This window comes from Panicum hallii, chromosome 2, assembly GCF_002211085.1.
Source record: "Panicum hallii strain FIL2 chromosome 2, PHallii_v3.1, whole genome shotgun sequence".
Classification (NCBI taxonomy): Eukaryota; Viridiplantae; Streptophyta; class Magnoliopsida; order Poales; family Poaceae; genus Panicum; species Panicum hallii.
In genome coordinates, this window is record NC_038043.1 from 41,967,583 (window position 1) to 41,994,305 (window position 26,723).

At 46.2% G+C, this 26,723-nt stretch overlaps 4 protein-coding genes and 1 long non-coding RNA gene across 12 annotated transcripts; 3 read left to right on the forward strand and 2 right to left on the reverse strand.

Annotated features, from left to right (window-relative positions):
- The first annotated feature begins 321 nt into the window (after positions 1 to 321).
- LOC112881071 (protein ELF4-LIKE 4-like) lies at positions 322 to 756 on the forward strand. Its single transcript, XM_025945778.1, has one exon. It carries the CDS (start codon positions 322 to 324, stop codon positions 754 to 756), a length of 435 nt encoding a protein of 144 aa, XP_025801563.1.
- Positions 757 to 5,173: 4,417 nt separating this feature from the next.
- LOC112882016 lies at positions 5,174 to 8,812 on the forward strand. Its single transcript, XM_025946973.1, has 7 exons — positions 5,174 to 5,530; positions 6,041 to 6,181; positions 6,276 to 6,641; positions 7,078 to 7,320; positions 7,468 to 7,560; positions 7,901 to 8,101; positions 8,240 to 8,812. The coding sequence occupies exons 1-7, from the start codon at positions 5,174 to 5,176 to the stop codon at positions 8,450 to 8,452; spliced, it is 1,614 nt and encodes a 537-aa protein (XP_025802758.1). The 3' UTR covers positions 8,453 to 8,812.
- A 122-nt stretch (positions 8,813 to 8,934) lies between these two features.
- On the reverse strand, positions 8,935 to 26,443 carry LOC112882015 (lysine-specific demethylase JMJ25-like). 8 transcript variants are annotated; one of them, XM_025946965.1, is made up of 12 exons: positions 25,702 to 26,443; positions 25,512 to 25,617; positions 24,634 to 24,955; positions 24,478 to 24,541; positions 23,513 to 24,386; positions 20,351 to 20,680; positions 19,763 to 20,050; positions 19,613 to 19,685; positions 19,420 to 19,505; positions 19,175 to 19,294; positions 18,438 to 18,575; positions 8,935 to 10,712 (listed from the first exon to the last, which is right to left on the reverse strand). In XM_025946965.1, exons 1-12 carry the CDS (start codon positions 26,193 to 26,195, stop codon positions 10,566 to 10,568), a joined length of 3,042 nt encoding a protein of 1,013 aa, XP_025802750.1. In that variant the 5' UTR covers positions 26,196 to 26,443; the 3' UTR covers positions 8,935 to 10,565. The 8 variants fall into 8 exon arrangements, with proteins under 8 accessions (XP_025802750.1, XP_025802752.1, XP_025802755.1 ...); XM_025946966.1 differs by lacking the exon at positions 8,935 to 10,712 and adding an exon at positions 16,316 to 17,511; XM_025946967.1 differs by lacking the exon at positions 18,438 to 18,575 and having other exon boundaries at positions 8,937 to 10,712.
- On the forward strand, positions 10,719 to 11,752 carry LOC112882018. Its single transcript, XR_003226572.1, has 2 exons — positions 10,719 to 10,892; positions 11,507 to 11,752. It is a non-coding gene; the product is annotated as an uncharacterized LOC112882018 (long non-coding RNA).
- LOC112882017 (atherin-like) lies at positions 20,939 to 22,823 on the reverse strand. The gene is made up of 2 exons (XM_025946974.1): positions 22,416 to 22,823; positions 20,939 to 22,277 (listed from the first exon to the last, which is right to left on the reverse strand). Exon 2 carries the CDS (start codon positions 22,240 to 22,242, stop codon positions 21,517 to 21,519), a length of 726 nt encoding a protein of 241 aa, XP_025802759.1. The 5' UTR covers positions 22,243 to 22,277; positions 22,416 to 22,823; the 3' UTR covers positions 20,939 to 21,516.
- Positions 26,444 to 26,723: the final 280 nt, after the last annotated feature.

Here is a 26,723-nt window from a genome sequence, read left to right on the forward strand (position 1 = left end):
CGTCCTCCCCCTCTCTCACCTTCCGGATTCACCTATAAAGATCATCCCTCTGGCTCTGATCCTCCCGTACAACGAGTGCTTAACATGGTAGATCTTTGACGCCTCCAAGGTACATTCCCTGCTCCTCGCCGTCCTACTCGGGCCCTCGAATCTTTCTCCGAATCTTGGCTGCCGTGCCGGCGCGATATTCTTGAGCCTTTCTCGTTTTCCTTTTTTTTTGGTTTAGAGGATTTTCGAATGTCTCGATTGATTCCGTTGTTTGTTGATTGCGCAGGGAGTAGCAGCACGAACAGCATTACGAGCACCTGGGAGACGAGATCAATGGAGGAGGATGGCGGCGCCGGCAGTAGGGAGTGGCTTGTGGCTGGGGCGGGCACCGGCAGCGACGGCGGCGGCACGGGCGGAGTCGGAGGAGGGCCCAACGCTGGTGGCGGTGCGAAGCCCCCGCAGGCACTACCGAAGAGCATCGGCGAGGTGCGGGGCATCCTGGAGCACAACCGCGTGCTGATCCAGGAGATCAGCCAAAACCAGGAAACCCACGACACGGACGGGCTGACCCGCAACGTGTCGCTCATCCGGGAGCTCAACACCAACATCGCCCGCGTCGTCGACCTCTACGGCGAACTGTCGAGCTACTACGCCCACGCCGTTGCCGCCAAGAAGGCCGCCGCCGCCGCCGGTGCCACGGCGGCAGCAGCAGGCGACAAGGGGGCCCCCAAGAGGCCCCGCTCCTCCAGCGCCGGGCAGCAGCATTAGAGCCAGGCGGCGCCCTCGCTCCGTGTTTAGATTTTCTGTTGTAGTTTAAAAAAAAGATTTTCCCATAGCGATCGATGGGGTTCGGGGATTTCAGAAGTGAGGGGGGGTGGGGGGGAGGTAGAATTGGAAATCCTTTTCTTTTCCTGATTTGGTGATGGATGACAGGATGATGTACTGGGGCGTTAACTAGTTCGTGTTGAGTTGGACACCTTGTTGTGATGTTGTCAGTCAGTCGGTCAGTCAGAGGTGAATCGTCAGTCGAAGAACATGCAGGTAAAGTTGATTCAGGTACAGGGCTGCGTGTGCATGCTTCAGCGAGTGGGCATGGGTACTGGTGTGGACCGTGGTGTCCTGCCGTTACACTGCACTGTTGCTCACGATGATGCCATGCCATTGCATCAGCAGCTCGTGATGGTGAGGTGGTGACGGCCACTGGTCAGCTTGGACCACGGGGCAGATGCTGCATTCTACAACAGCAAGCAGCCATGATTTATCCATACGAGGGATGCGGTTTCGTGAGCTTCCGATCGATCGGTACATCTGCCTCACGAATCCTTCCTGCAAGCAACAATTCGGAAAGGTGTGTCCTTCGCTTTTCTTCGGAGCCACGTTTGGTTCGCCGCCGGAAAACAGGTTGCTGTTTGTTTGTTCCCTCTGTCAAGCTGCGATTTGTTTGTTCCGTCAAGCTGCGAAAGGACTAAGAGCATGTCTGGGAAGCACTCCACTCCATCAAAACCAGCTCCACTCCACCAGCTTCATCTTCTGGTAGCTCCACTGCATCTTTTCTACGAAAATTTGGAGTTGATATACGTGTTTGGGAGATTGTGGTGCTCCAGCTTCAGAAATATGAGACCTTGGTAGGAATAGCCTATTTTGCCTATGATGGTTGGCTGAAGGGTTGGGTTGGGTTGTTTCTTTCTACTGCTACAGTATGCTACAGTACCTGTGCACTGTTCATTCTAAAAAACTAGCCCAACAATAATGTTCCAATGTCATTGTTGAACCAAAAAATATTAAAGATTGTAATAATTATGGTAAAAAAGTAACATTTTCATTACAAACTAATTCCAAGCGAGAGAGAGTGATGCGGCGGCGCTATGGGAGGGGAGGCAGGGGGGCGGTGGCGCCGCTAAGGGAAGGGGTGCAGGGGGTGCCGGCGGCGCTTGGGGAGGGGGAGCAGGGGGGCGGCGGCTCTAGGGGAGGAGCCGGATTTGGGCCGGCGGCGGTGGCGCTAGGGGAGGGGAGGAGCGCCGGGAGGGGAGGGGGGCAGGTGGCGACGGGATGAGGGGAGGAGCCAGAGTAATCGAACCGGTACATTGTAACGAGTGGTACGGTGGGTAATTACCCCATAACTCCATGAGTTGGAGCACCTCTTGAGGTAGTTAAAAAAAAGTGGTTCTGGCCCTCAACTTCACTTTTTTCTGGAACTGGAGTTGGTGGAGCTGTACATGTTTGGATGGCAACTTTGTACAGTTGGTGGAGTGGAGCAGTTTTTTATGAAGTGGAGTGCTCCTAAGGACCTGTTTGGGACTGCTCTGCTTCACAGATCACAGCTCAGCTTCATGAACTTCACAGCAGAGCAGCTCAGCTTTGAAGTTGCAGAGTTTTTGAAAGTGTTTGGCTAGCAGACCAACTTCAGCTTCAGAAAAAAGAGATTCGGATTGGAAAAGTCCCTTATGCCCTTGAACGATGTATGAGAGGATTTCATTTATGATTTTTCATGTAAACGCTTAATAAAAAAATAACAGTACATTATAAATAGATAATAAAGTACAAATATTACAAAATAATTCCATTACATATCAAGTCTCAATGATCTACTACTCATACTACATCCAAATTTGAGAAATAGCCGTTGCTAATGCATCACGAAAAACATCTATAGTAGGCGCATTGAGTACTGGAGATGATCCATCCGAGGGCACTACATATTTGTTATACCTTTCCGGTATTGTAGGCTCATAATTTTCATCACGCTCCACACGTTCAAAGTCTAAATCACCACTGTTATGCTCACGGATGAAATTATGGATCACCATGAGTCCTATCGGTATCATCTTTTGCTTCCATAATGGATACATCGATATTTTATAGAGAATTTGCCACTTCATTTTCAAGACACCAAATGACCTCTGAATAACACTACGAACTCGTGTATGAATACGATTGAACTTTTCCTTAGAAGACCTTGGTTCTACACCTCTATGCCATTCGGGTAAGTGATACCTCTCACCCTTGTATGGTGTTAGGTATCCCGGTCTATTAGGATATCCGGTATCAACAACATAATACTTACCTACAAATAAAAAGTATATGATATGTTTAGATAATAAAGAACTAGAGTTGCAAAATTGAAAATGTAGAAACCGGCCCTAATGTGTGTCCGATCTAGAGCACCAATACAATCTTTGAAGTGTGGAAATGCCCTTCTATCATCTGCTATCTTTTTGTGGACTGTACGAAAGTTTGCATCTTTTGGAAAAAAAATATTTTGCCATTTCCATCAAAGATTCTAGAACCTCAGTAAATTTCCTACTAATAGTTTCACCAGAGTGATTAAAACGATTTTGGCATTTTCTATTGGACTCATTTCCAGAACATATGAACAAGAAAATTGCAAGAGCCTCATAGGTGTTCATGTGCATAGATGGTTGCAGTCCATACCTTGACACCAATAAATTATGCAAATCCATGAATATTTCCGTGCTCATGCGCAACTGAGAATGACATTCACCTGGAGTTCTCAAGATATATTGTAACCAGCCCATGCCACTTTGTTCCGCTATCCTTGGTGGATTTTTGTTAAGGTAGAGATCAACATATTTCTCTGCCACTTTAGCACCACACAAAATCAAGTTTGCAGCGCTTTCTTCTTGAATTTTCCAGAACCCGGCACATCCTGAACAAGGAAGGTAATCAGAACCCCAAGAAGATATTGTGAACATAGATGAACAGCTAAAATTTGTGAACAAAACGATACTTACCACTTTTATTTTTTTCCACCATTCATTGTCCATGTTAATTACTCCTCTTGTATTGTCCCAACTGGTTCCGGTTTGATTCCGCAGTAACTTTTGCCAAATTGACCAATCATTCTTCAACCTATCCCACTTGTTTTTGATTTGTGTCTTTGATAACTCGATTCCGGTCATTTGGTAAAATCTTTCTGATACTTCAGTGTAACCTAAAGTGTTCAAATGTGTATTTGGTATATTCCCTCTCCTTACTTGTTCAGCGAATAACTCACATACAATACGATTATAATCATCCGTCCATTCCATAAAATCACCCTAATCAACAATTGTGTGAAGCAATATTTTGAAGCATACATGACAAGATAAATTATCTAATTGACTAGCATACATACACTCAGCAGCAATGGAATTGACCAGCAGCCATAGAAGAAATCGAGCGAAGAAATTATACCGATTTCGGAAGACTAGAGATGTGGGCACGACCCCTGCTGCCTCCCGCGCCGCCCCTCCCAGCGCCGCCCCTGCTTCTTCCTGCGTCGGCCGCGCCAGCCGCGCCGCCCGTGGACATGGCCGACAGCTAGGGTTTTGAGGGAGCGGACAGAGAAATGGGAGCGGACAGGGGGAGGAAGAGGGGGGGAGGTCGTGGGTACGGGAGAGAACAAAAGAAAAATGTTTCATTCCAGATGTGTAATCAGTGGTATTGGTGGGTAATTTTCCTCCAGCTTCATGAGGGAGTTCAAAACGACTATTCGTGAAGTACCGTTTTGGCTGCTTCATGGATTTCGTGAAGTTGGGGCCAACTTCACGTTTTTTGGTGAAACTGAGCCGGTGAAGCTGTGGGTGTTTAGCTACAATTTCATGAAGCGAAGTCGAATTTGGTGAAGTGAAGCAGTCCCAAGCTGCCTTTAAGTATGGCCAAAGGACTAGGCTTGGCACGGCGGATCTTTCGGTAATCTTTCGGATGCAATTCCCTGGATCCTCTTGGTTTTATTGCGCGAACTAGAAATTTTTTGTTGCAAATCATTTTCTAAATTTTTATGCATGTTTGATTGCCTGCCACATGTCTCCGGACCTTTATGACGAAAGCGTGCCGCGGATTTATGGATTCGTAAATATCTGAAACCAAACCACTGCTCCGAACCCAAATCAGGAATCGAACTGCGAGCAGCACGACTCTAAAATCAAGACTTCAATGGCGTGGGCCCGTCCTGTCTCCGCCTCTCTGTATCATAGTGGCCCCCGCCACGACCCCGACGAGTGGGACCTCGACTCGAACAGTCGAACCCAACCAGATCCCCCCAAACCCAAAAGCCACGCAAGCAAGCAGCGACCCCGTCCGCGCACGGCACCTTCCCCCCCCCCCCCCCCCCCCCCACCCACCGCGCAAGCGTGCCGTCTCGCCGGGAGCGCGCGCGGGAGGCAACACAACCGCCGCTCCGGCGATGGCGTGGGCGGAGCCCCGGCCGCGGGGGCGCCTCCCCGCCCTCCTCCTCCTCGTGCTCCTCGCTGCGTCCGCCGCGCTGCCGCGGGGCGCCCGGGCGGTGGAGCTCGGGCTGAAGGTGCCCTTCAGCCCGCGGGACGTGCTGCCCATCCTGCCGCGGCAGGTGGCGTGGCCCGTGATGAACACGCTCCACAGCGCCGTCGACCTGCTCCCGTCCTTCGTCGCCGCCGTGGCGCCCGGGGCGCCGGCGCCCGCGGCCTGGGGCGGCGCCTGCTTCGCGGAGAACGAGGCCGCCATCGAGCTCACGCCCGGGGACCGCAACGGGACCGACGTCGGCGGCGCCGTCCTGCGGCTCAAGGTCCCCATCCATGCCTCTTGACCCTTCGGTTTCTCGTTCTGGAAATAGCGCCGCGTTTATTTTATCGGGATTGGGCGGAATTGCTTGAGACTGCTATGCCATCTGGTGAGGTATAGGAGTGGGTACTGTTGATAACTGTTGACTTAGGTGGTGTTATGAGCAAGCACTTCGTACAAGAGTTGGTTGCATTAGAGAACTATTTAGTTGATAATTAGTATTTTGCATTGCTTGCATGTCTGGAACTCTGGATGGATATGCTTGCTATTGATCGTACTATAAATGATTTGATGTAGTCTAAGACTCCTCCAGAAGTCTAAACCAGCACATGCCTGTTGTATGAACAACCAAACTTATGTTGCACCTTGTTATGTCGACTAATTCCTTGTTTACTTTTTTTTTTGAAATAATAATTCCTTGTTTACTTAATCTGTGCCTGACCAGTTCATGAAGGTTGGTAGTTTTTATATGATCATTTTGTCATAACAAAGTTTTTTCCCTTTGTTTATGCAGACTGCTTCAGCTCAGAGCTGGACATGCATGGATCTCTATGTTTTTGCGACACCATATAGGATAACATGGGACTATTATTTTGCTGCTCGGGAACACACCCTGGAGATTAAATCATGGGAGGAAGAAGCGGAATTGGAATATGTGTGTTTTCTTTCTGAAAGTTCCTATCTATTTTCACGATTTTCTATCCTGTTGAATTTATCTTAGCAGTCTAATACTTTATGTTTGTGATCAGGTGAAGCAGCATGGCATCTCTGTTTTTCTCATGCCATCTGGAATGCTTGGAACTTTGTTATCTTTGATTGATGTCCTTCCTTTATTTTCAAACACTGCCTGGGGCCAACATTCTAACTTGGCCTTTTTAGAGAAGCATATGGGAGCCTCATTTGAGAAACGTTCCCAGCCTTGGGTTGCTAACATTAGAAAGGAGGACATACAATCTGGTGACTTTTTGGCTCTATCGAAGATTCGAGGTCGATGGGGTGGGTTTGAGACATTGGAGAAATGGGTAACTGGTGCATTTGCTGGGCATACGTCTGTTTGCTTAAAAGATGAGAAGGGTGATCTCTGGGTTGCGGAGTCAGGCTATGAAAATGACAAGGTATGTTAGTTTAATTTCATCTTCCAGAACAGATGAAATAATCACAAATCTAATAATCACAAAATCAGTTCCACTGGTCATCATTCTGAATATAATACGAAGACAAATCTATTATGCAATCGAACTTTTAGCTCATCCCTCCTGATTAAATATTGGGTTGAGTCAAGATGAGGCTCAAACTGTTGTCTGTGTTTGTACGATACATATTTTGGTTTTCTCTTCTTTAAAGAATTTTCTTGTCTTTTTGGCATCTTTGTCAGCCTCTTGGTGAATTCTAGAGTTATTGTCTGATTGTCTTGGGCATCTGGTGCAAACCACTGTTGGCCAATAAACAGTTTTTCCTCAGAAGCTTGTACCTAGTAAATCATGCATTTTACTCTAGTACAAGTGTTTCCATTTGCGATATTTCTGACAATAATCACTTGCAAAACAACAGGGAGAAGAAGTTATTGCTATAGTTCCTTGGGATGAATGGTGGACCCTGGCACTCAAGGATGAATCAAATCCTCAGATAGCCCTTCTTCCGTTGCATCCTGATATACGTGCCAGGTTCAACGAAAGTGCTGCATGGGAGTATGTCCGGAGCATGGTTGGAAAGCCTTACGGCTATCATAACATGATATTTAGCTGGATCGACACAATAGGAGATAATTATCCACCTCCTCTTGATGCTAACCTGGTAAGTCTTTGTGATCTCTGGAAAGATTAAATTGTTATTTTGTTTTATGTTCATTATTTATCTCCAGTGTTGTGCTATTTTAATACTATCTGAGTCCATGCATGATTTTATTTTCTATCACCTCAATTTCGTCAACACTGTTTTCAGGTAATGGCTGTTATGTCCATGTGGACTAGAGTACAGCCACTTTATGCTGCAAACATGTGGAATGAAGCCCTTAACAAACGCCTTGGCACTGAGGTTTGTAAAGTCCTGTATTTTAAAAGAACACTGGATTTCTGTTAAACCTATGGATTTAATTAGGCATTCCAGTGAGCTGTGGTGGTACATAATACATGCTGCCACTGTAGCTAACTTTTTGATATGTTATCTACTTGGGCTACGGCCGATGTTTATTGATCGGGTATGGTGGTTGACTGCACTTTGTTGGGCTTGAAATATGTTCAATTCAGTATTTTGCTCAAACTGAGATGGCTTATCAAAATGGATTTCCTTTTCTCATCTTAACTTAATTTTCCTGCTTTAGTTGTTACAGCTATGTTCAGTATCAAATTCATAAGCATGTATACATTTCGTATAGGGTTTGGACCTCCAGGGAATCATTATAGAGACGGAAAGACGTGGAATGTCTTTCGATCAGTTGCTCACCACACCTGAGCAGGATGAATGGATATACAGTGATGGCAAATCAACCACCTGTGTTGCCTTCATTCTTGCAATGTACAAGGAGGCTGGGATATTTGCTCCTTTCACCGAGTCGATTCAGGTCACCGAGTTCACAGTAAGTGTTCAACTAGATGCAGGTCCACACATTTCATGCTCAGTTTTTTTTCCTCTCTCGGTACATTTCCTCTAGTTGATTTTACATCACATCACCCAGCCTCACCTACACTGTTTGGCTCTGCTCTTTCTGCCTCAGATTCGGGATGCATATATGCTCAAGATTTTTGATGACAACCCAGCCAGGCTTCCAAGTTGGTGCAACACGGAGTCAGACAAGCTTCCCTTCTGCCAGATCCTCGGAGAGTACAGGATGGAGCTGCCAGAGTACAACACAATAGAACCTTATGCGAAGATGAACGAGAACTGCCCATCCTTACCCCCAACATACAAGCGACCTGCACGCTGCTGACCGTCAGATTGTTTACTTAGCTTGCTTCAGCTGTTATTTACCCACTGGAAGTAGAGCATTGTCCTAAGTTACGCTGTAAATAAATGGCGCGTATATATAGATATTGGGTAGATGATGGTAGTTACAAGTAATGTATGTGTTCAGGTTTCTGGCGTCATCCGAGCAGTTGTGGAGCTCCGGAGCAGCCAAAGTATGTTAGGCTTTGTCCACTTGGATCTGAAGTTTGTATACGCTGAACATTATTACTTGCCTGAGCACAGTGGGCCTGGACTACTCCGAAGTTGCAGGGCATGGAAAAATACACGCATGCAACGACCAATATTACATTTTTTTAATAAACTTGGCAAGGGATCTTTGCGACGAGCAAAATTTACGCCGCACCTCACGCGCTGAGAATACGGGATGACGTGGCGTCGCGGGGTTGCCTTGTATCTTTAACCGACCCAGGGCACTTTAGGAACTGCAGATCTGCTTTCCAAACGGGAGGGCGACGGGCCTATATATAAAAGCCATCGACCCCAACGAACCCGTTGCTTCATGTTGCCTTTTGGGATCTGAAGGTATGCCTACCCTTCTCTTTCAAGACTTAGATCTTCCGAGTTTTTTTTTTTGATTGGAGGGTCACTTCTTTTGTTTGTTATTCTCCACTCCTCTCTTTTGATTTACTCCTCTTAATCTAAGGGAAAAAGTCAATATTTGGATTGAAAGATGGATATGTATTCTTGTGACCTCTTTTCTTGTGTCTGTATGTTTTTCCTCTTTCAGTTTTGTTGTTTCCTTCATATAATTTTCTAAGTGGAGAGCTAAATGTTCATGTTGATCTAGATTTGCTAGGGAAAAGTGAAATCCTAAAATCTCCCTCCGTCTCAAATTCCTTAAATGAATCTATAGGAAGATTTTGACAGCTTAGCATCATGAGAAAAAAGACCTTTTTGTCCTATAATAATCTTGTGTTCCCTCTCCAAAAAGTGTCGTTGACGTTTCGATAGCCGAAACTAGTTTAATTCGCAGTTCATAGATCGATGCACACAATTAAAGCATAATCATATGATTGGATGAATGGATAAGTGGTGTGTCAAATTGATGGGGGTTGGGCTGCAAATGGATCACATACTGATGGATACCTATAGATACAAATACAGGTAGTTATTGTTTTCTCGGATTTGAATTCGGGTACATATAGTGTTAGCTATGCCAATATGATATGAATGGATATCGACATCATCTACATATTTTGAGTATTCGGATTAGCGTCGTACACTGAATATCCGGACTCTGATACGAACAGATGTCTGCCTCCCATCGAATAACAAATCGGATATGGATGGATAATATCCATACCATTTACACCCCCACATGAGGGACAATGAAATACAAGCCTATAAATTGATTTTTTTTAGATAGAGGGTGTACAAAATTTGTTTTTATATGCTTTTAAACATGTGTTTTTGTTCATACATTGTTTGATTATTTTTCACATGTATTACCTTTTGTAACTTCCTATATGGAATAATAGCATAACTACTCCATATGTCACTTGGATTTCGCGATACACACAATAAGCCATTTTGTGTAGATGCCCACCTCTTACTCTATTACGTTGGAAAAGCGAACCTAGTTGTAAGGTAGAAGTACGAGGGTAGCTATTAAGATTTCTCGAAAAACATACTTTTCTTCAAAAAATGTAGTGTGAAGTGCACAAGAGCAACGATCTAATCGCTCGTATAGTCGGATGTGATATGAATGGCCCGAGTGAGGGTCGGAGTTATCTCATTCTTTCAACTAGAGCGGATGGGGACAGGAGGTGAATAAGACGAATCGTTTTTTCCGTAATTAGTGGTAGGTGGGTAATTTTTTACCTCAAAAGCCACTGAAAGCAGGGGGGAGGTGTTTTTGCATTTGTATTAGGATGAAAGCTGCTTTTGGGCAAAAGTACCTAGAGCGTTTGCAAAAGCGCTTTGTTTGAGTTTTGGCTTTTGCAAAAGCAAAAGCAGATGCAAAAATCCAACCAAACACACCCTTAATTTTCCGGTACACCAAGCTCTCTAGGAACACAAGTATACAACATCTGGAAAATCTACCCTTCTCAGATTATTTGTGACAACGAACCTAGCTACTGTACATTCTCCAGTGCACACGATTCGTCACCTCCTTTGCTGTCTCGCGGACAATGTGAGGCGGCCTCCGGCTCCGGTGATGAGCAAGGCTCCTTCAGAACCTGCAAAGCATGCTCGACGGCATAGACGATCATCTTCTTCACCTGCAGCCATGAAGAGGTAAAAGAAAAGCTGTCAGTGGCAGCTTACATTTCTTGATGCAATGCTTTTGCAGGTAAAATACAAAGGCTAACGGTAAAAGGTGTGGAATGCCCTCGACCACATGTCAACCGGTTATGTGTGACGGGACTCGCAATTATGAGCTCTCCGCGGCGGCAGCAGCTGTACGTAGAGCCTAACCTTCGTCGCAGTCGTTAGTTTGTTAGCCCATTGTTTAGGAGATAAAAGGGAGATGATAGTTGGTATCTGAGCATCAGGTTAGATTATTGGGAAGGGATCGTATTTGTTAGCTCGATTTGTTACGTCGTGTTTTGTCTATAAGTTAGCCAGTGCGGTGCCCAACCTATACATAAAAAAGCTCTACATGAATTGTTGAGTCAATACCCTTCGTGAAAACAATGCCGCGTTGAAAAGATCCTTCTTGAATGCCTGAATAATCTAGTTCCTTACGTAAACTTAACATATATCATGTTTCTATGAACTGAAAGTAGCTTAGTTGGTTATATACTTTTTTACGGTGGAATCTACCCACTCTGATTCAAACCCTCGACTTAGTATATGTATTCAAATTTTTATAAATTTATTATAGGAATTATCGGTGCTAAAGCCAGAACAGTTTAGTTCCTTTTTTTTCCAAAAGAATCCAAGAAACATGATACTAAGAGTAGCTCAATTGATGTTCATGCTTGTTCAAGACCTCAACTCAGCACGGTACTGTAGGGAACTCGCATTTTTCTATTTATTCCAGAAATTAGTGATGTTGTTCCTTCAACCGTAGGTGACCTGACGGTTGACAACAAGACGATTTTGGTGAATTCGTGAACAATGCTAACAGTCACTCTACAGTGCTTCTCGTGGTAGTCTGGTAGACTCCGGATACGTGTATTCTAGGGATGAATGTGTGTGCATATATGTGCATTCATTTATGTATTGTAAAAATGTATTTTTTTTATCTTGAAACTTGGTAACTGTGGTGTATCGTAGGGAAGGGGTATATGATAAGCGAGTACCATAAGCATTTTCACGACCTGATCTGACAATGAGATCATCTGTTCTTCCATCCTATCACATCTCATTTGCCGACTAAACATACGAAAGCACGTAAAGAAAGATATAATCCTATCCTACTTCATCCTATGAATCAAGCACACCTTTCTGTGTTTGAGTTACGACCCCGAGCGGCTGCATATGGCTGTCGGGTCATTGGGGGGTGGATCTATCACCACGAAGGAGGACCAGAAATCTCGGACCCTCTAAATAGTTCCTTAATTTAAGTTTAGAGAGCTAACTTAAAAAATATACTCCAGCAGAAAGCATTCAAATCCTCTCCTCCATCCTCCACCCTTCATACCTGAGGGGCCTTCAGAGAACTCTAGAATTGAGAGTTTTTGAAAGACTCTAAAATTAGAGGCAACCTGCATTTAGCATTTGGAGGTTTGATTTAGGAGCAATTTCAACATTAGCCTCTAAGGGTGTGTTTGGTTCAGCTGTGGAGCTGTGAAAAAGCTGCTGTCAGATGTCTGCTGTGAAAAAGCTGCTGTGAGATATCTACTGTGAAAAAGCTGAAAGTCGTTTGGTTCAAACTGCTGTGAGTTGTTGACTGTGAAAAAGTTATATATTATCTTTATGCAAATTGACAATATACAATATTTCTTTGTGATGACCAAATTCTTTTTCCTTTAAATCTTTATTTTTATATATATGAAAATATTTGGAGTTAACTTTTTTGTATTCTTTTTTATTTTTATTTTCCTATATATGAAAATCTTTATTTTCTTATATATAAAAAGAATTGAAAGGGTATATATGTGACCAATAGTAGGTGTATAGTTTTCACAAATTCGGAAAAGCTGCAAAAGCAGGGTACAACCTGTTTTAAATTTGCACTATAGAAAAGCAGCTTTTTCAAAGCAGCTGTAGAAATGTTAAACCCCTTGCTGAACTAAACGCAGCCTAAATCAGACTCTCGAAATACTAAATGAAGGCTGTCTTAGCCTCTAAATTTGCTCTAACTCCAGCGATACCCTCAATTCTAAGTCTCCCTGGAGACCTCGTAGGAATGGAGGGTAGATGAGAGGATTTGAAAACCTACCTAAAATAGAAGGTCTAGCAGAGAGTCTGTTGTAGTATATTTTTTGCTTAGCTCTTTAAAACTTAAGATTGAGGTTGTTTAGAGGATCCGCTAGAGTTGCTCGGTGGTAGCATGGATTTGACTTGATCATGGGTCGAGCAACCCGACAAATCCAACCCGACCCGATCAATATGTGGACCAGGCTTGGGCCAAGATTTCAGCCCGCAATAAAAATCAGGCTATGCATAGACCAATTTTTTTTATCCGGAACTAAAAAAACTCGACCCGAAAATTATACATAAAAATTGGGATTTAACCCAACCTGACCTGAACCTGACTCGACCCCGACCACGTATCGGGTCCGGCTCAGTCCGGCTTCGCGTCAAAGGAAAGGAAAAAGTACCATGTTTTTCTTTGACTCGATCCAAACCCAAGATCAGATCTACTCTCACCGTCCCAAAAAAACATCATTCTAGAATTTAAAATTTATCCAAAAAATAAGTCATCTTACACTATTTAGAAAGTACGTATGCATGCAAGAATCAATTAGTGCCAAATATGGGTAATAAATAGAAGTAAATATGGTCATTTTACCTTTTTGTTAATTTATCGTAGAATTTCTAAGATGACTTATTTTTGGAACGAAAGAAGTAGTATGGATGAAAAGTGCCCCTCAAATGAATTTACGAGATTTCCTGTATAAAAAAAATCATAATTCCATAAATATGTTGCACTCTTGAGGCCCATCCTTGTGCTTTGGACCTTTTATGACTAAGGTAAACAGACATTACTCTTTTTTTGCAGGACCGTTGTGAGTAGGAAGAGAGGTCGAATTGCTACTAACGTCTCTTTAGGTAGTTGAGCTTTTTTTTTATGGAGGCATCCAAATGAGCTTAACTCACATCCACCAAACTGCTCTTGTTGTTTCCTTACTGAAGGACTCCACAAACGGAGCCACCGCAGCACAGCCCACGGCCGGCATTTATGGCCCTGTTTGGACCGCGGTCGGCAGCAGCGAGTCCCCGAGAAACCAAAAGCGGGCGACGAGCACAGTTAAAATCTTGCTTTTCCTTCGGTGGGCGGCCGGGCGACGAGCGTTCTCGCGGCCCTTGTTTCTGTAGGAAGCGATGCGAGCGCGGTTCCAAACAGGGCCTACTCCTTCGCAGCGCGGTTCCAAACTGGGCAAGATCAATCAAAATGATTGCACTAATTCGCCGCTGATGTAGCACTGGTTCGATATTACGATAGATGTGATCGATTTGATTGGTGGAGAACTCAACATTGATGATCCAGGCTTCTAACCAGTCACGATTTGAATCCCTGCAACCGTTACACAGCTGCTCCGTTAGTTATCGACAAACACAACTCAATTAATCTCGTCAAGAAGGTTTTTTTCTGCAAGCGAATCGAAGAACATATATCTCATCTGAGTAAAAAGTTCGAGCTCTCGGTTCGAAAGGACTGATCGACACAGTCGAGGAGAACAAGAATAGGGGCCCTAGATCACCGTAAAAGAACTGTCGCCATAGTTACAACGAATCAATGTTAGTTTCTCGATAAATTCTCGATAGAAAACTAGAACAAAACAAAACACAAAGACTCTCATGCGGCGGCTACTAAGTTTATAAGAGGAAGGGGACGTCCTAAGGTAGGGGCGTCCTCAACCTGGGCTTAAGGCCCGACACGATATAAGAACCGTCACGGCCCAAAACTGGTGATGCAACACCTTACCATGGTCACACAGGATGATCCACGAATCTTCTGGAGCTAAGACCCGAACCAAAAGAAAACTTTCATCGTTAGCTTTCCAGCACATCAAAGAATAACTCGTTTCGATGTCGTATGAGGGAGATGTGACCGCTTCCGTCCAGGATGGTCCGCTGAATCCAAACCAAACGCGGAGTACAAGTTGACGACAACTTGTAACTTGATGAAAGGTATGGTTCGTACGTATTCACCTTGGTGATGTTCTCATCAGCCGCTGCCGCGAATTTAGCATAATTCAGCTGTTAGCATAATTTTAGTTGGATTCCTCGATTCGGTGCTCATATTTTCTTCAATTTATTTTAGAATTTAATCGATGCTATTCTTTCGGTAGTAAGCAAGATGCCCGTCGACAGTGAGACGACTATAGTAACTTCATTGAATCTTGAAGATATGCCGGCTCAGTTTTTCGAACGTGCTCGATATACTACTTCAGAATCCAACTTCATTGGTACATTGCTTGGCAGCTGCAGCAGCAAAAGCAGCAAAGACAACCACGACACTATCGACAACGCGACCAGGGATGATGAAGAAAGCATAAACAACAAGCTTGGCGATGAAATAGACGCTCAATACCAACATCAGCCACACCACAACTGCGGTAGCACATCCATTCACTCAACAAGACAAGATGTATTTCCTCCATTTTAAATTGGAGGTTGTGTTTACCGTTGCTCTAAGTTAAATTTGTCTAACTTTCGCTAAATTCATGAAAATAGATTAACCTCTACAATATCAAACAAATGCACTACCAAAATATATTTCATTATCTAACTAGTAAAACTAAACTAATGTGATGTATAGATATTTATGGGTTTTTTATAAACTCGATCAAAACTAAACAAGTTTGATTTAGGATAAAACTCAAATGATTTACAATTTGTGATGGAGAATGTACATGATAACAAATGCCCTCTTTTGATGGAAGATATGATCCTCATGCATAACATGCTTGAGAAAATTAGCAGGTGATTAGATATTTGTTTGTCATTATTTTCCCTAAAACAACCTGCTGAGTGAGCTTTTGCCTCGGAGTGAATATCACTGTAAAAATCTAAACTATACTCCACAAACATGGTGCCGGCGGTTAGTAAGCCCAAACAAGTGTTTCGATGCCCTAGAGCCGAAAAGCTGTTCTAACAGCTAAATGAGCAGAGTTTAGCTCAATGTGTATTCACTTGAGAATTAAATGCTTTACTTGGCCCTTGGGCTACGTATTTATAGACCTACGGAAGACCCGAGGGCCCTTCCGATTACAATTTTGCCTCCGGTATGGATATGGTCGATGGCGTGGGGTAGACCATTGGCATATCCTTACCTTCTTGCCTTTGCGTATTTCGGCTACGTTCTCACCTCATAATGCATGATGATGTCTGTCGGTAACACATAGCTCTTTCATACTCGTACACTGAGTTGTCTCACGAATCCCGCTAGTTGTCGGACTAGGTAGAGGTCGGCATTCGGTGTTTCTTCTATTAGCCAAGCATCCACATGTATTTCCCTCGAAGGCTTCCGGGCACCCCCCCCCCTCCTTCCTCCCCCGCCCCTTCAGAACCGAAGGTCTCTTGACGCTTCTTTCCTTCTTGCCCTTTAACTTCTTGCCCCTTACAGTTTTTCGGTCTATGACCCATACCCCAACACCTTGGATACATTGAAAGTGGTTATGCGGGCTAGATTTATTCCTTCATATCATGTATGTGATTTGTTACACAAGCTGCAACAATTAAGATAGGGCATCAAAACTGTAAAAGACTATTAAGAGTTGTAAATATGACTCTAGGTTTACAGGAGAATGAGGTGCCCTCTATTGTTCAAAGGAGAATGAATAAGTTGCTTTGGCTAGATAGGCTCTGTTTTGATTCTTTCCAGCTAATGGTTAGCTAGCTAATTGATAATAGTTTCTATTAGCTAACTAAAGATTAGCCAGCTAACCATTAACTGGGTGTGTTTGATCCATCAACCAATTGCTAATTTTTAACATGAATGAACCATGCTACCCTTATTTTTTTTGGCGCCAAACTTAGGGAGAGAGAGGAGTGGATCAGAGGTAAAAAGGATGTTAAACACCATTAGTTAGGATTAGCTGGGTTCAATCAGCTAATGAAATATTGTTCAATCAGCTAATGAAATATTACAGTAAATATTAGCTGAGGGATAATTAACTACTTCATTAGCTGATCTATTTGATCCTTAATAGCTAATTTTAGCTAGCTAATAATCAGCTAGAGGATCCAAATAGGATCTTAGTCGTTTGTAAAGCTATAAGGAAGATGCACAGATATCGAGCAAGGGACGTGCCGGTTCCAGACTCCATCCTCCTCCGTTGCCCGTTGCAATCAGTTTATCTATATCCATCTGTTTTTTGATAGACCAAAGATGGGCTTTTGTCTATATGTAACTTGCTCTGAATAAGTTTCAGACGGTTGGCTCATCTTAAAATCATCTTTGATTCCCGTAATGCAGGCATTAACTTTGCTGTTTGCAACATGGGACCAAATTATACCAACGCTCCCGATAGATGGATACAGCATCATTAGGCATACAGCCTTTTACACGTTTGTACTAACCACTTTTTAAATAGTGAATGGAGCGTCTTTCGGAAACAAAAAAAACGGATGGAGCACATATAGTACCCATGACCACCAGGGACCACAGGATAGGAGCCGCCAAGTGTTTTTTTATAAGTTATGCATATATTAAATTAGAACAGTATTACAAGTTCACCCTCAACGAAGGTGGATATTACAAGCTGGTCCCAAAGAGATGCACGCCTACAACATCCATGTATGACGTATCCCACCACGTGTCGGCAAGGTACAAGAAGGAAGGAGAGCATGGATCAGCACAGGAACTCGAGAGCATGGATCAGCACAGTAGCTCGAGAACAACCAAGTGGGCACCAGTTAGCTCGTCACCGTCAGCAAGGATGCGGGGACGAAAAGGGCCTCCTGCCAAATAGCCGAGGTTGAAGAGGGGCCAATGAGATGGCATGGAAAGAACTTCGGTGAAAATGTTGAAGATCAGCTGAAGCGCCAGAGTGCAGATGGTTGGCTTGAAGAAGCCCTAGGGTAGCCGGCGATGGACTCAGGGGCCATTGATACCATTGGATCCGAGGACGAGCAGGGCGGCTTGCAAGGTGAGGCAGAGCGGCCGCTAGAGGGCGAGTGGAGGTGGAGGCGGTGACGTGCAGGGCGGCTTGACGCAGAGCTGGAACACCGGTGAAACGAAGGAACACGGCCGGATCTGCGAAGCAGACGGTCTGATCCGCAACACCAATGGTTGGATCCTCAGCAAGGACGACCAAAATGGGGGTGGAGGTGAGCGACTTCCGACGGCAGCGCAGAAAATCCGAGATGAAGGTGGTGTGGATGGCCTGATTCAAGGCAAGGCAGGAGCTATCATGGTGTCGACGAGAGTAGGCAGATCTCGAGTCAAGACCGCCATATCGGCAACACCGACAAGCAGTCGAATCAAGCACGGGAGCACGCAAATCTTGCGGTGGAGGCCGGAGATGGAGATGGAAAGATCGGCTTGGGTGAAGAGGAGACTTAGAGTCCGTTTGGCAAGGCTCCGGTTCCTTTAAAAATAGCTCCGGCTCCGGCTCCTCTGGTGGAGCGACTTCTTTGGTGGAGTAAAGTTATTTTGGAAAATGTTTGGTAAAATAGGTTCGCCCTACTTTTCATGATAGATTGAAAAGGAGGAGCCGGTTGGAGTCATATTTTATGGCTCCACCACCACATTAAAAGCCGTTTTAGGTTTTACCAACGGCTTCATGCATGGAGCCGTTCCAAAACTACCCATTTGGTAGGCCTTAAACGGTCTTAGAGCCGTTTTCTAAACCCTACGAAGGGGCTCTTATTTTATTAGCGCTCACCTCGCCTTCACCGGAGCTGCTGACGAGGAGGACAACGATGATGGCGACAACGGCAGTGAGGGAGCTGCAGCCGAGCTTCTTCAGCAGGCCCAGGCTTGAAGGAGTACGCCCCGTGCGATCGCACCGACCCCTACCTTCCTAGGTCAGGCCCAACACTTTCCGATCCAAATTAGGCCCAACACTCCCACAAGCCAATTAGCCATCCAGGTAGACTTCAAACTATAAAACTAAAAACTACAATACTAACCAGCCCACCCCCCACCCCCCCTCGCCATAGGTGCGAGGGAGGGAGGGGCCGGGAAGAGTAGTGGTAGTATCATATATATTATTTAAAAGAGATATGGATGGTAATTTTATATCGATCTTTTTTTTATTTTTCTTGGAACTTATACACATCGGGTGGTGTAGATGGTGTGTTATGGACAAACATAGTGAAACAAAGAGAGTAGCGCAAGTAGAGGTCAAAATTACATTTTGGAAATTGTGTCAATGTCTAAAATACTTAGTGATTGGAGGGAGCAAATGCATAATGTGGATGTTATGCTAAAACATGCACTTGGGTCTTTTTTGTTTATTCAGAATTTGAGGCTTGAGATGAAGCAATAATAGACCATATGAGAAGTAATTATTTACGTGTACGTCCTATTGCCTATAGCCAATTAGCAGCTAACAAGGTTACTCTGGTTTTATTTTACAAAAAGAAGGTTCAACACGGTGGTGCATTGAGAAGTTCGTACCTCTAGTTTATCTTCTTTCGCCGTGTGCTTCTTTGGAAGCCTGCGGAAATCCTCTGTTAAGCTAAGACAGTGCTGAATGTTCTCTGGAGATACAAAGTCCAGAGCAATCTTGGTGCAAGACTGCATAGGTAAAAGTATTACACATTCAGATGTAGATCATGTCAAACTTGATAGAATTCCTCCCAGTCCTCATCTACCTATTGCATTTGAAACTGGGTAGTGCAATAGCGCATTGGCAAGTTTACCTTGAGATTCCTTACTTGATGAGGACAACCCGCGGGTATAAAAACCGCTTCTCCAAGTCTTTGTACAAACGTCCATGGTTCGATTCCTACAATATCATATCAAAAATTCAAAACTTTTAGCACTGAACACTGTAACCATTTGCACCAAAGAATTTTTTAAAAATAAAAAATATAAATAGATAAGGCAACTCACCATACTCCTCTTTGAGCTTCCTCTTGTGTTTGTTTGTTAGATAAAATGTTTCATCATGCACAGGGTTAAAAGTCTGCATTTAAAGCAAGTGTCACAAAATGATAAACTATGGTCTGCACAAGCTCATTCAGAGATCAAACTGACACTAACCTTTTCAACTGGAGAACAGTAAATATGGCGAAATTCTTTGGAATGTTTTATGAGGTATTCTTTTAGTTTTCCAACATCCTCCCTCCTGAAAATATCCCATAATGCACCTTCCCCATCATCCGTGCAATAAACAGGGGATATATCTGCATGTTCCGTGCTTGTATCATTTCCATCTATTGCTACGTTCTCCTTTTTATCCTGTTCTGTATGTCTTCTTTTCAAGTTTCTTATCTCCTGTTGTTGTTCTTCAGAGGGGTTAACTTTACAAGTATGCATCAAAACATTGACCTGACAACAGAAATAACATTACAGAGTTAACAGAAAACAATTTTATAGCAAGATGCTAAGCATTCTCTATTCTATTGGATTAAAAAAAAATTCATAGATGCAAGCCAGCATTAAAAGGGGGGCAAAGGTTCTATCATGTAGGCAAGGATGAAGGTTTTCTCTTCATGAAGACGCCTCATCTCACCAGAGAAAAAAAAACATTCGAGGGCTTGATCAACACAGTCCAGTATGATATAACTATGTCCAATGGATTCGGGTTTAAATCGTTCTCAATTCCAGTAGTGCAAATTATTTACTTACCGCATCAGATAAATCACAATGAAGCTTTGTAACAGAATCTCCTCTGCCTAGTTCCTGTGCATACCCATAAGCTATATATGATTTTGGGCCCATGTCAAGCTTTAAGATGTCACCAGGAAGCAACGCAGAGACATTTAGCAAGCCAGATTTCAAATTTGTATATGGCTGAAATGGCAAGGAATTGATGTATTTCCTTCCATGGGAAGGCAGAATATTTTCAAAGTGATTTGAAGTAGGCCAGTCCTTTAATTTAAGCATTTCAGGCCAAAGATTGTGATACATCCGACCTTCATAATACCCTTTAAAAAAGTCATTGGTGCATATCTCGACCTGTATATATAAACAAATAGATTAGGTTTCTCACTTGATTATGGTAAAACGGAAAAAAATAACTCAACTGATCGGAGTCTTTCAGTCCACTAAGTCAACATCCATTTGAAGAATAAAATTTGCATCTATTCTATGTCCCTTCAGAATTTGAATCCTTCATTTATTTTTCTCAAACACGCACCTAGGCTTGGACTCTATTTGTCGCCCCCCCTCCCCCCCCCCCCCCCCCCCAACCCCCACTCCTTATTAGCACTGCTAGCACTGCCAATTTTATCCTTCATTATCAGATTTCAGGTAGACACGTTCCAAGTAGACTACAAATATGTTTGGATATTTAACCTAGTTGACCTTTTTGCCAGGTGACCATCCAAACACCTATAATTTTGTGAGCCAATTCCCTCAGTGCCACAAAAAATCTAGCCCATTCCTTCACTGCCACAAAATTTTAGGAATTTCCCTCAGTGCCATAGAAATTTTGGTTTATACGTTTAGTGAGATTCCGTCCCTTTTTCCATCCATGTGCTGTTAATTGAGGTGTGGAAAGACGGATTTACCCCTAGCCTCACATGTTAGTGCCTCTCAAGTCCAACGTAGAGCTCTGCCTGTGGGACCCACCCATAGTCTCCTACCTCCCGTCACCAGATCTGATCCCTACTCCCAGCATCCGTAGCAAAGTCTTGTCCACGCCAAGCGCGACCCGGAGGCAAGCAGAGCTGCAGCTCCAGCCTCCTCACTTCCTACCCCTCCTACGCCACCGCCTCGTCGGCTGCCGTGTCCCCACCCCTCCACGCACGTTGGACATGGGGAAGAGTCGAGATCAGAGGAAACAGGAGGCGTCAGCCCCGACGTGTCCGTCGTAGACGCCGACGAGCGTGTCGCACGGGGAGGCCAGCACCTGCGCCTGGTCCTCCATGTCCAGGTTCACCTGCATGGCCGACGAGGCGAAGCAAGAAGCCGTGCCCGTCGCGGCGGCGGCGGCCAAGGTGGCCGTGACGGAGGCCGAGAAGATGTGGAGGAGAAGCTCGCGACGGCGGCCGAGGAGAAGCCTGTGCCAGCGGCTGAGGAGAAGCCTGTGGCGGCGGCAGAGGAGAAGGCCGCAGTGCTCCGGCGAGGGAGGAGGAGAGGGAGCAGTGGCTGCTGCTGCCCGAGCCCAAGCAACGCCGCACGTGCGTCGCGGCGCTTGATAGTGTCCCCTCCGCGGCTGCGAACGCGGAAGGGGCGGGGTCGGGCTTGCCTGGCCCGGGCGGCGACGCGAACGTCACACCGTCCTTCTCGTTCCAGCACGCACGGAGTGGGTCCGTGGCGCTGAAGACCACGCCCAAGTTCGAGCTGCTGGGACAGGGGGTGGTGGTGCGGAGGTCAAGGGACCAGATCTCGCCAGCGCTGCGGTGAAGCAGCTCGAGGCACGGAGCTCGTTGCCGGCCCTCATCCGTCCCAGGCCCCGTTTCGCCGCGGCCCGTCGTCCCGTGGCCGTCCAAGTGCCGCCCCGCCGCCTGGTACCTGGCGTCGATCTCGCCTTGGGGCGTGGCGGCGAGGCGGTCCTTGAACAACAGGTAGTCCATGGCGCCGACGGAGTGTGCGTCGGAGAAGGTGGAGCCTGGGAGCGTGTCGTTGGCGTCATTTGCGCGCGAGACGACGCCATCGTGGCGACCAGAGGGCACGGCGTAGTCGATGTGCCAGAGGGTTAGACGAAGAAAGAATAGAAGGAAGAAAAGAGAGGAAGAGAGGGACTGACATGTGGGGCCAGGGGCAAATCCATCTTTCCACTCCTCAATTAACAGCACATGGATGGAAAAGCCCGCGACGGAGGCCAAGAAGGAGGAGGAGAAGCCCGCGACGAAGGCTGAGGAGAAGACCGCAGTGCTCCGGCGAGGGAGGAGGAGAGGGAGCGGCTGCTGCTGCCCGAGCCCAAGCAACGCCGCGCGTGCGTCGCGACGCTCGACAGCGTCCCCTCGGTGGCCGCGAACACGGAAGGGGTAGGGTCAGGCTTGCCTGACCTGGGCGGCGATGCGGACGTCGCACCGTCCTTCTCGTTCCAGCATGCACGGAGCGGGTTCGTGGCGCCGGAGACCACGCCCAAGTTCGAGCTGCTGGGACCGGGGGTGGTGGTGCGGAGGTCAAGGGACCGGATCTCGCCGGCGCCGGGGGGGAGCAGCTCGAGGCACGGAGCTCGTTGCCGGCCCTCATCCATCCTAGGCCCTGTTTCGCCGCGGCCCAACGTCCCGTGGCCGTCCACGTGCCGTCGCCACCGCCTGGTACCTGGCATCGATCTCGCCACAGGGCGTGGCGGTGAGGCGGTCCTTGAACGACGGGTAGTGCATGGCGCCGACGGAGTGTGCGTCGGAGAAGGTGGAGCCTGGGAGCGTGTCGTCGGCGTCCTTTGCGCGCGAGACGACACCATCGCGGCGGCCAAAGGGCACGTCGTAGTCGATGTGCCAGAGGGCTAGACGAAGAAAGAATAGAAGGAAAAAAAGAGAGGAAGAGAGGCACTGACATGTGGGGGCAGGGGCAAATCCGTCTTTCCACACCTCAGTTAGCACATTGATGGAAAAGGGGATGGAATGACACTCAAGGTATAAAAATTTCTATGGTACTGAGGGGAATTTTTAAAATTTTATGGTAATGAAGGAATAGGCTAGAATTTTTATGGCACTAAGGGAATTAGCTCTAATTTTGTTGGTAATAAACAGATATGGATACAACTATGCCACAGCAAAAAAGAGTAACAGCCGTGTAAATGCTAGTTAGTTTCATAATAAACCTCGGTTTGCATCTCTAACAGATTAATTAATGTAGCATAGATTTGCAGTTGAAGGAATGTACTGCACTAACCTCACAGCAAGACAGACAGTCAATGGCTTTCACCATTTTCATCTCAGAACCAGTATTGGTGCCATGTATAGCAGACCACATATCTGGTGGCTCCCAGCTGAAATGAGACATTTTCTTGAGTACCCCTTGCACAATTACAGGTTCTCCTTTCACCCAGTGCTTCTGGAAGTGCTTCAGATCATCTGGCTTCTTGTCATCTGATATGGGACAATATATGCAGTTATCTGTTGAATTTTCTCTGGTGGCAGCTTTCCTTGAACTTTCATGATTAGCTGAACATGAGCATTCGCATGTATCTTTACTGATGATATCAGAAGGTTGTAGCTGCTTGCTCATTTGCAAAGCCAAAATTTCGAGCTCACTTAACTTATCTTTTTCAAAAATTTCTCTCAAATTAAGAACACCGTTGCCACATCCACCAAGTTCAGATGGAGGGCAATGAATGATTCCGTCAGGATCAGCTTCCCACTTTATAGACTGAGAGTGGTGATTAGACAAACCTGTTTTCTTGTAATTGATTAAATTGGAATCGGGCGGTGGATCAGGATCACCATCATGCATATAGTCATTGCCACACACACCAAGTTCAGATGGAGGGCAATGTATGGTCCTGTCAGGATCAGCTTCCGACTTGATACACTCAGATTGGTGACTAGGCAAACCTGTTTCTTTGATTAAATTGGAATTGGGCAATGGATCAGAATCACCACCATGCATATAGTCAGATTCTCTTTCAGGATAATTTACCGGTGCCTCCTGACAGGAACCCTGAAGATGGCGTTCACGAAGCTCCTTACAACAGACGATGCATAAGTCGTAAGAGCAGTTTGGGCAGCTTCTGTGTAGATCAAATATTGATGTTCTGCAATTGTCACTGATTCACAGAACAGTTTTTAGACATATAGGACAAAAAATCATTAGCAAAAAAAATGAAAAATTACTCAATAATTGACAGCATCCAGTACCAGAACACCCTCTCATCACTCCAGGTGTCAGCTTTCTCGACACTCAATTCTGACAATTCCAATCCTGTTGGGGGGAAATGAGGGGATGAAATAAAATAAAAAAAGCAGTTGAAAACCACAAGCAGCCCGGAAGTTATTCCATAGCATCTATTTTACCTTGAATCCTGGCCTCCACTTCTCTTTCTTCCATCTGGTCCTTGTTGATCTGTGTCAAACATGGCAACAGGTAGTGCAACAGGTAGCTGGCATATTTGCGTTTTGTTTCAGGATCGACCTCATCAGTGGTCACATCTGATGTATCCACCTCATCCAACATGGCAAGTGCATTATTCATCCTATTTGTCCTCGCAAAGGAGTGGTCAATTCCTTTAGTCCGTCTTGCCACATTACGAGCCCTGGGTGACTTCACTCCTGCAGAAGCGGGCCTCTTTTTTCTTGTAGCTGATCCATTGCTATTGCATTTCTTCAAAACCGAGCTCTGCAATGGGGGGAAATAAACATTCTCAGAACTCAGCAAATAAGAGGTCGTGACTGGGAAATTTGAGATTTTTTCCCCTCCACAGGACCACGACTCACTTATGACTTCTAAAAAATTATGTAAGTCAAATTCTCCAAACGCTTTCACCCACTACCAGTGAAAAAGGGTTATCACAACATAACAGAATGGAACGAAATCCACAACATGCCAGAACAAAGAACAATTCTCTATAAACAAGGAAGCACGAGAAATTAAGTATTTATGACTGAAATTGATATTTATTTTGTCAACTACTCGATTATGAATTCACGTAAACAATGTAAGTCAAATTCTCCAAATAATTCTAAACAAGTCATCACCTCCAGCTCAACAGTACCAGTAACAAAGAGCTCCTTTTCATAATCTAATCGAACTGAACACATCCCACGTCGTCACAACAAAGAGCAATACTCTCTAAACAAGGAACCGAAACAAATTTCAGAAATTTCAAATCATGCTGAATTGCTGAGGTATGTATGTACTCGGGTGTCGAGCTCAGAAGCCACAGGAATATCACCTCGGGCCCAACCTGCTTATCCTTGGCAGCGCACCGCGTACAGATGCAGACTCCACGGCAGAACGGGCACTGCTCCCTTACCTCCGCCTCCGACATCGTCGGGTACCTGCAGAATCACAAGGTTCCCTGACGATTCCGAGACAGAGCAGGACAGGGCAAGGCGCGCGGTCGATGGGGGGAGCGGCATTACCTGTTCCTGACGCAGGTGGCGCAGTAGACCTTCTGGTCGCACCGCCCGCACCTGATCATCTCCCCCGGGCTCTGCCTCACCCTCTTGCACTGGTGGCACGACCTCCCGCCCCTCCCGCCTCTGCCGCTGGCGCTCGGAGCCACGTACTCCCCGTCCGCCTTCCCCACCCCGTCTTCCGCCGCCGCCGCCGCAGCAGCAGCACTGGCACCTTCCTCCGGCGAAGGCTCGGCAGTCTCCGGTCGCGGCGGCTCGGGCGCCACCGCCGCCGCGGCGCGCCGCCGCTTGTTGGGCCCCAGCCCGGCTCCCGTGCGCCCCCGCGGCGCGGGCCTCTTCCGCTTCCCCCTGCTCCTCCTCTCCTGCCCGACCGCCCAGTCCTCGTCCTTGCTGTCCTCTTCCTCCTCCCCCCGCGCCCCTCGCCCGCCCTCGTCCTCCTCGCCCGCCCCGCCCATCCGCCACCCGCCCAGCGGCTCGATCGGGAGCCCCACCGCCGTCATGGCGGGGACCGACCGAGAGGCGCCGCCGGGGAATCGACCGGCGATGGGATTGCAGGACCCGCGGAATCCGAGAAGAGATCCAAGGGGTGATCGGGAGAGCGAAACCGGGATTCGATCGGCGCGGGGCGGGACTTGACCGGGTTGGGGGAGGGGTCCTTATTTATCCGCAGCGGCGCTGGCGATGCGCGGCGGGAGCACGTGGAACGCGCGCGGCGCAGGCGGGAGCGAGCGGGAGACCCCGGGGGAGAAGGGGGGGAACCCACGAGCCCGAGGCGTGCCCTCCCACGGGTTTGGTGGGTTGTTTCCGCTGGCGAGGTGGGACCTTGGTGGGCTTGGTGGTTGGGTTGGGCTGGCTGCAACGGTAAACGAAACGGAATGTGCAGCAATCATTCCATTTTGATTTAAACAACGCCAGTAAAAGATTCGTGAGAATTAATTAACGCGAAGGCAGCCAAGGTACACTGATAGAGGCAGAGAGACCATATCTTTGATTTTGATTCCTTGGTGATTTACCTTATCTTCACATGC

Bases quoted from the DNA above. Each gene is read 5' to 3' on its own strand.
- LOC112882015 (XM_025946965.1), bottom strand. From the start codon at position 26,195: ATGACGGCGGTGGGGCTCCCGATCGAGCCGCTGGGCGGGTGGCGGATG. The intron at 20,681-23,512 runs GTTAGTGCAGTA...TTATATATACAG, and splicing joins ACTGTCTGTCTTGCTGTGAG to GTCGAGATATGCACCAATGA. The intron at 19,295-19,419 runs GTAAACTTGCCA...TTACCTATGCAG, and splicing joins ATCAAGTAAGGAATCTCAAG to TCTTGCACCAAGATTGCTCT.
- LOC112882016 (XM_025946973.1), top strand. From the start codon at position 5,174: ATGGCGTGGGCGGAGCCCCGGCCGCGGGGGCGCCTCCCCGCCCTCCTC. The intron at 7,321-7,467 runs GTAAGTCTTTGT...CACTGTTTTCAG, and splicing joins CTCCTCTTGATGCTAACCTG to GTAATGGCTGTTATGTCCAT. The intron at 7,561-7,900 runs GTTTGTAAAGTC...CATTTCGTATAG, and splicing joins ACAAACGCCTTGGCACTGAG to GGTTTGGACCTCCAGGGAAT.
- LOC112882017 (XM_025946974.1), bottom strand. From the start codon at position 22,242: ATGGACTACCTGTTGTTCAAGGACCGCCTCGCCGCCACGCCCCAAGGC.
- LOC112881071 (XM_025945778.1), top strand. From the start codon at position 322: ATGGAGGAGGATGGCGGCGCCGGCAGTAGGGAGTGGCTTGTGGCTGGG.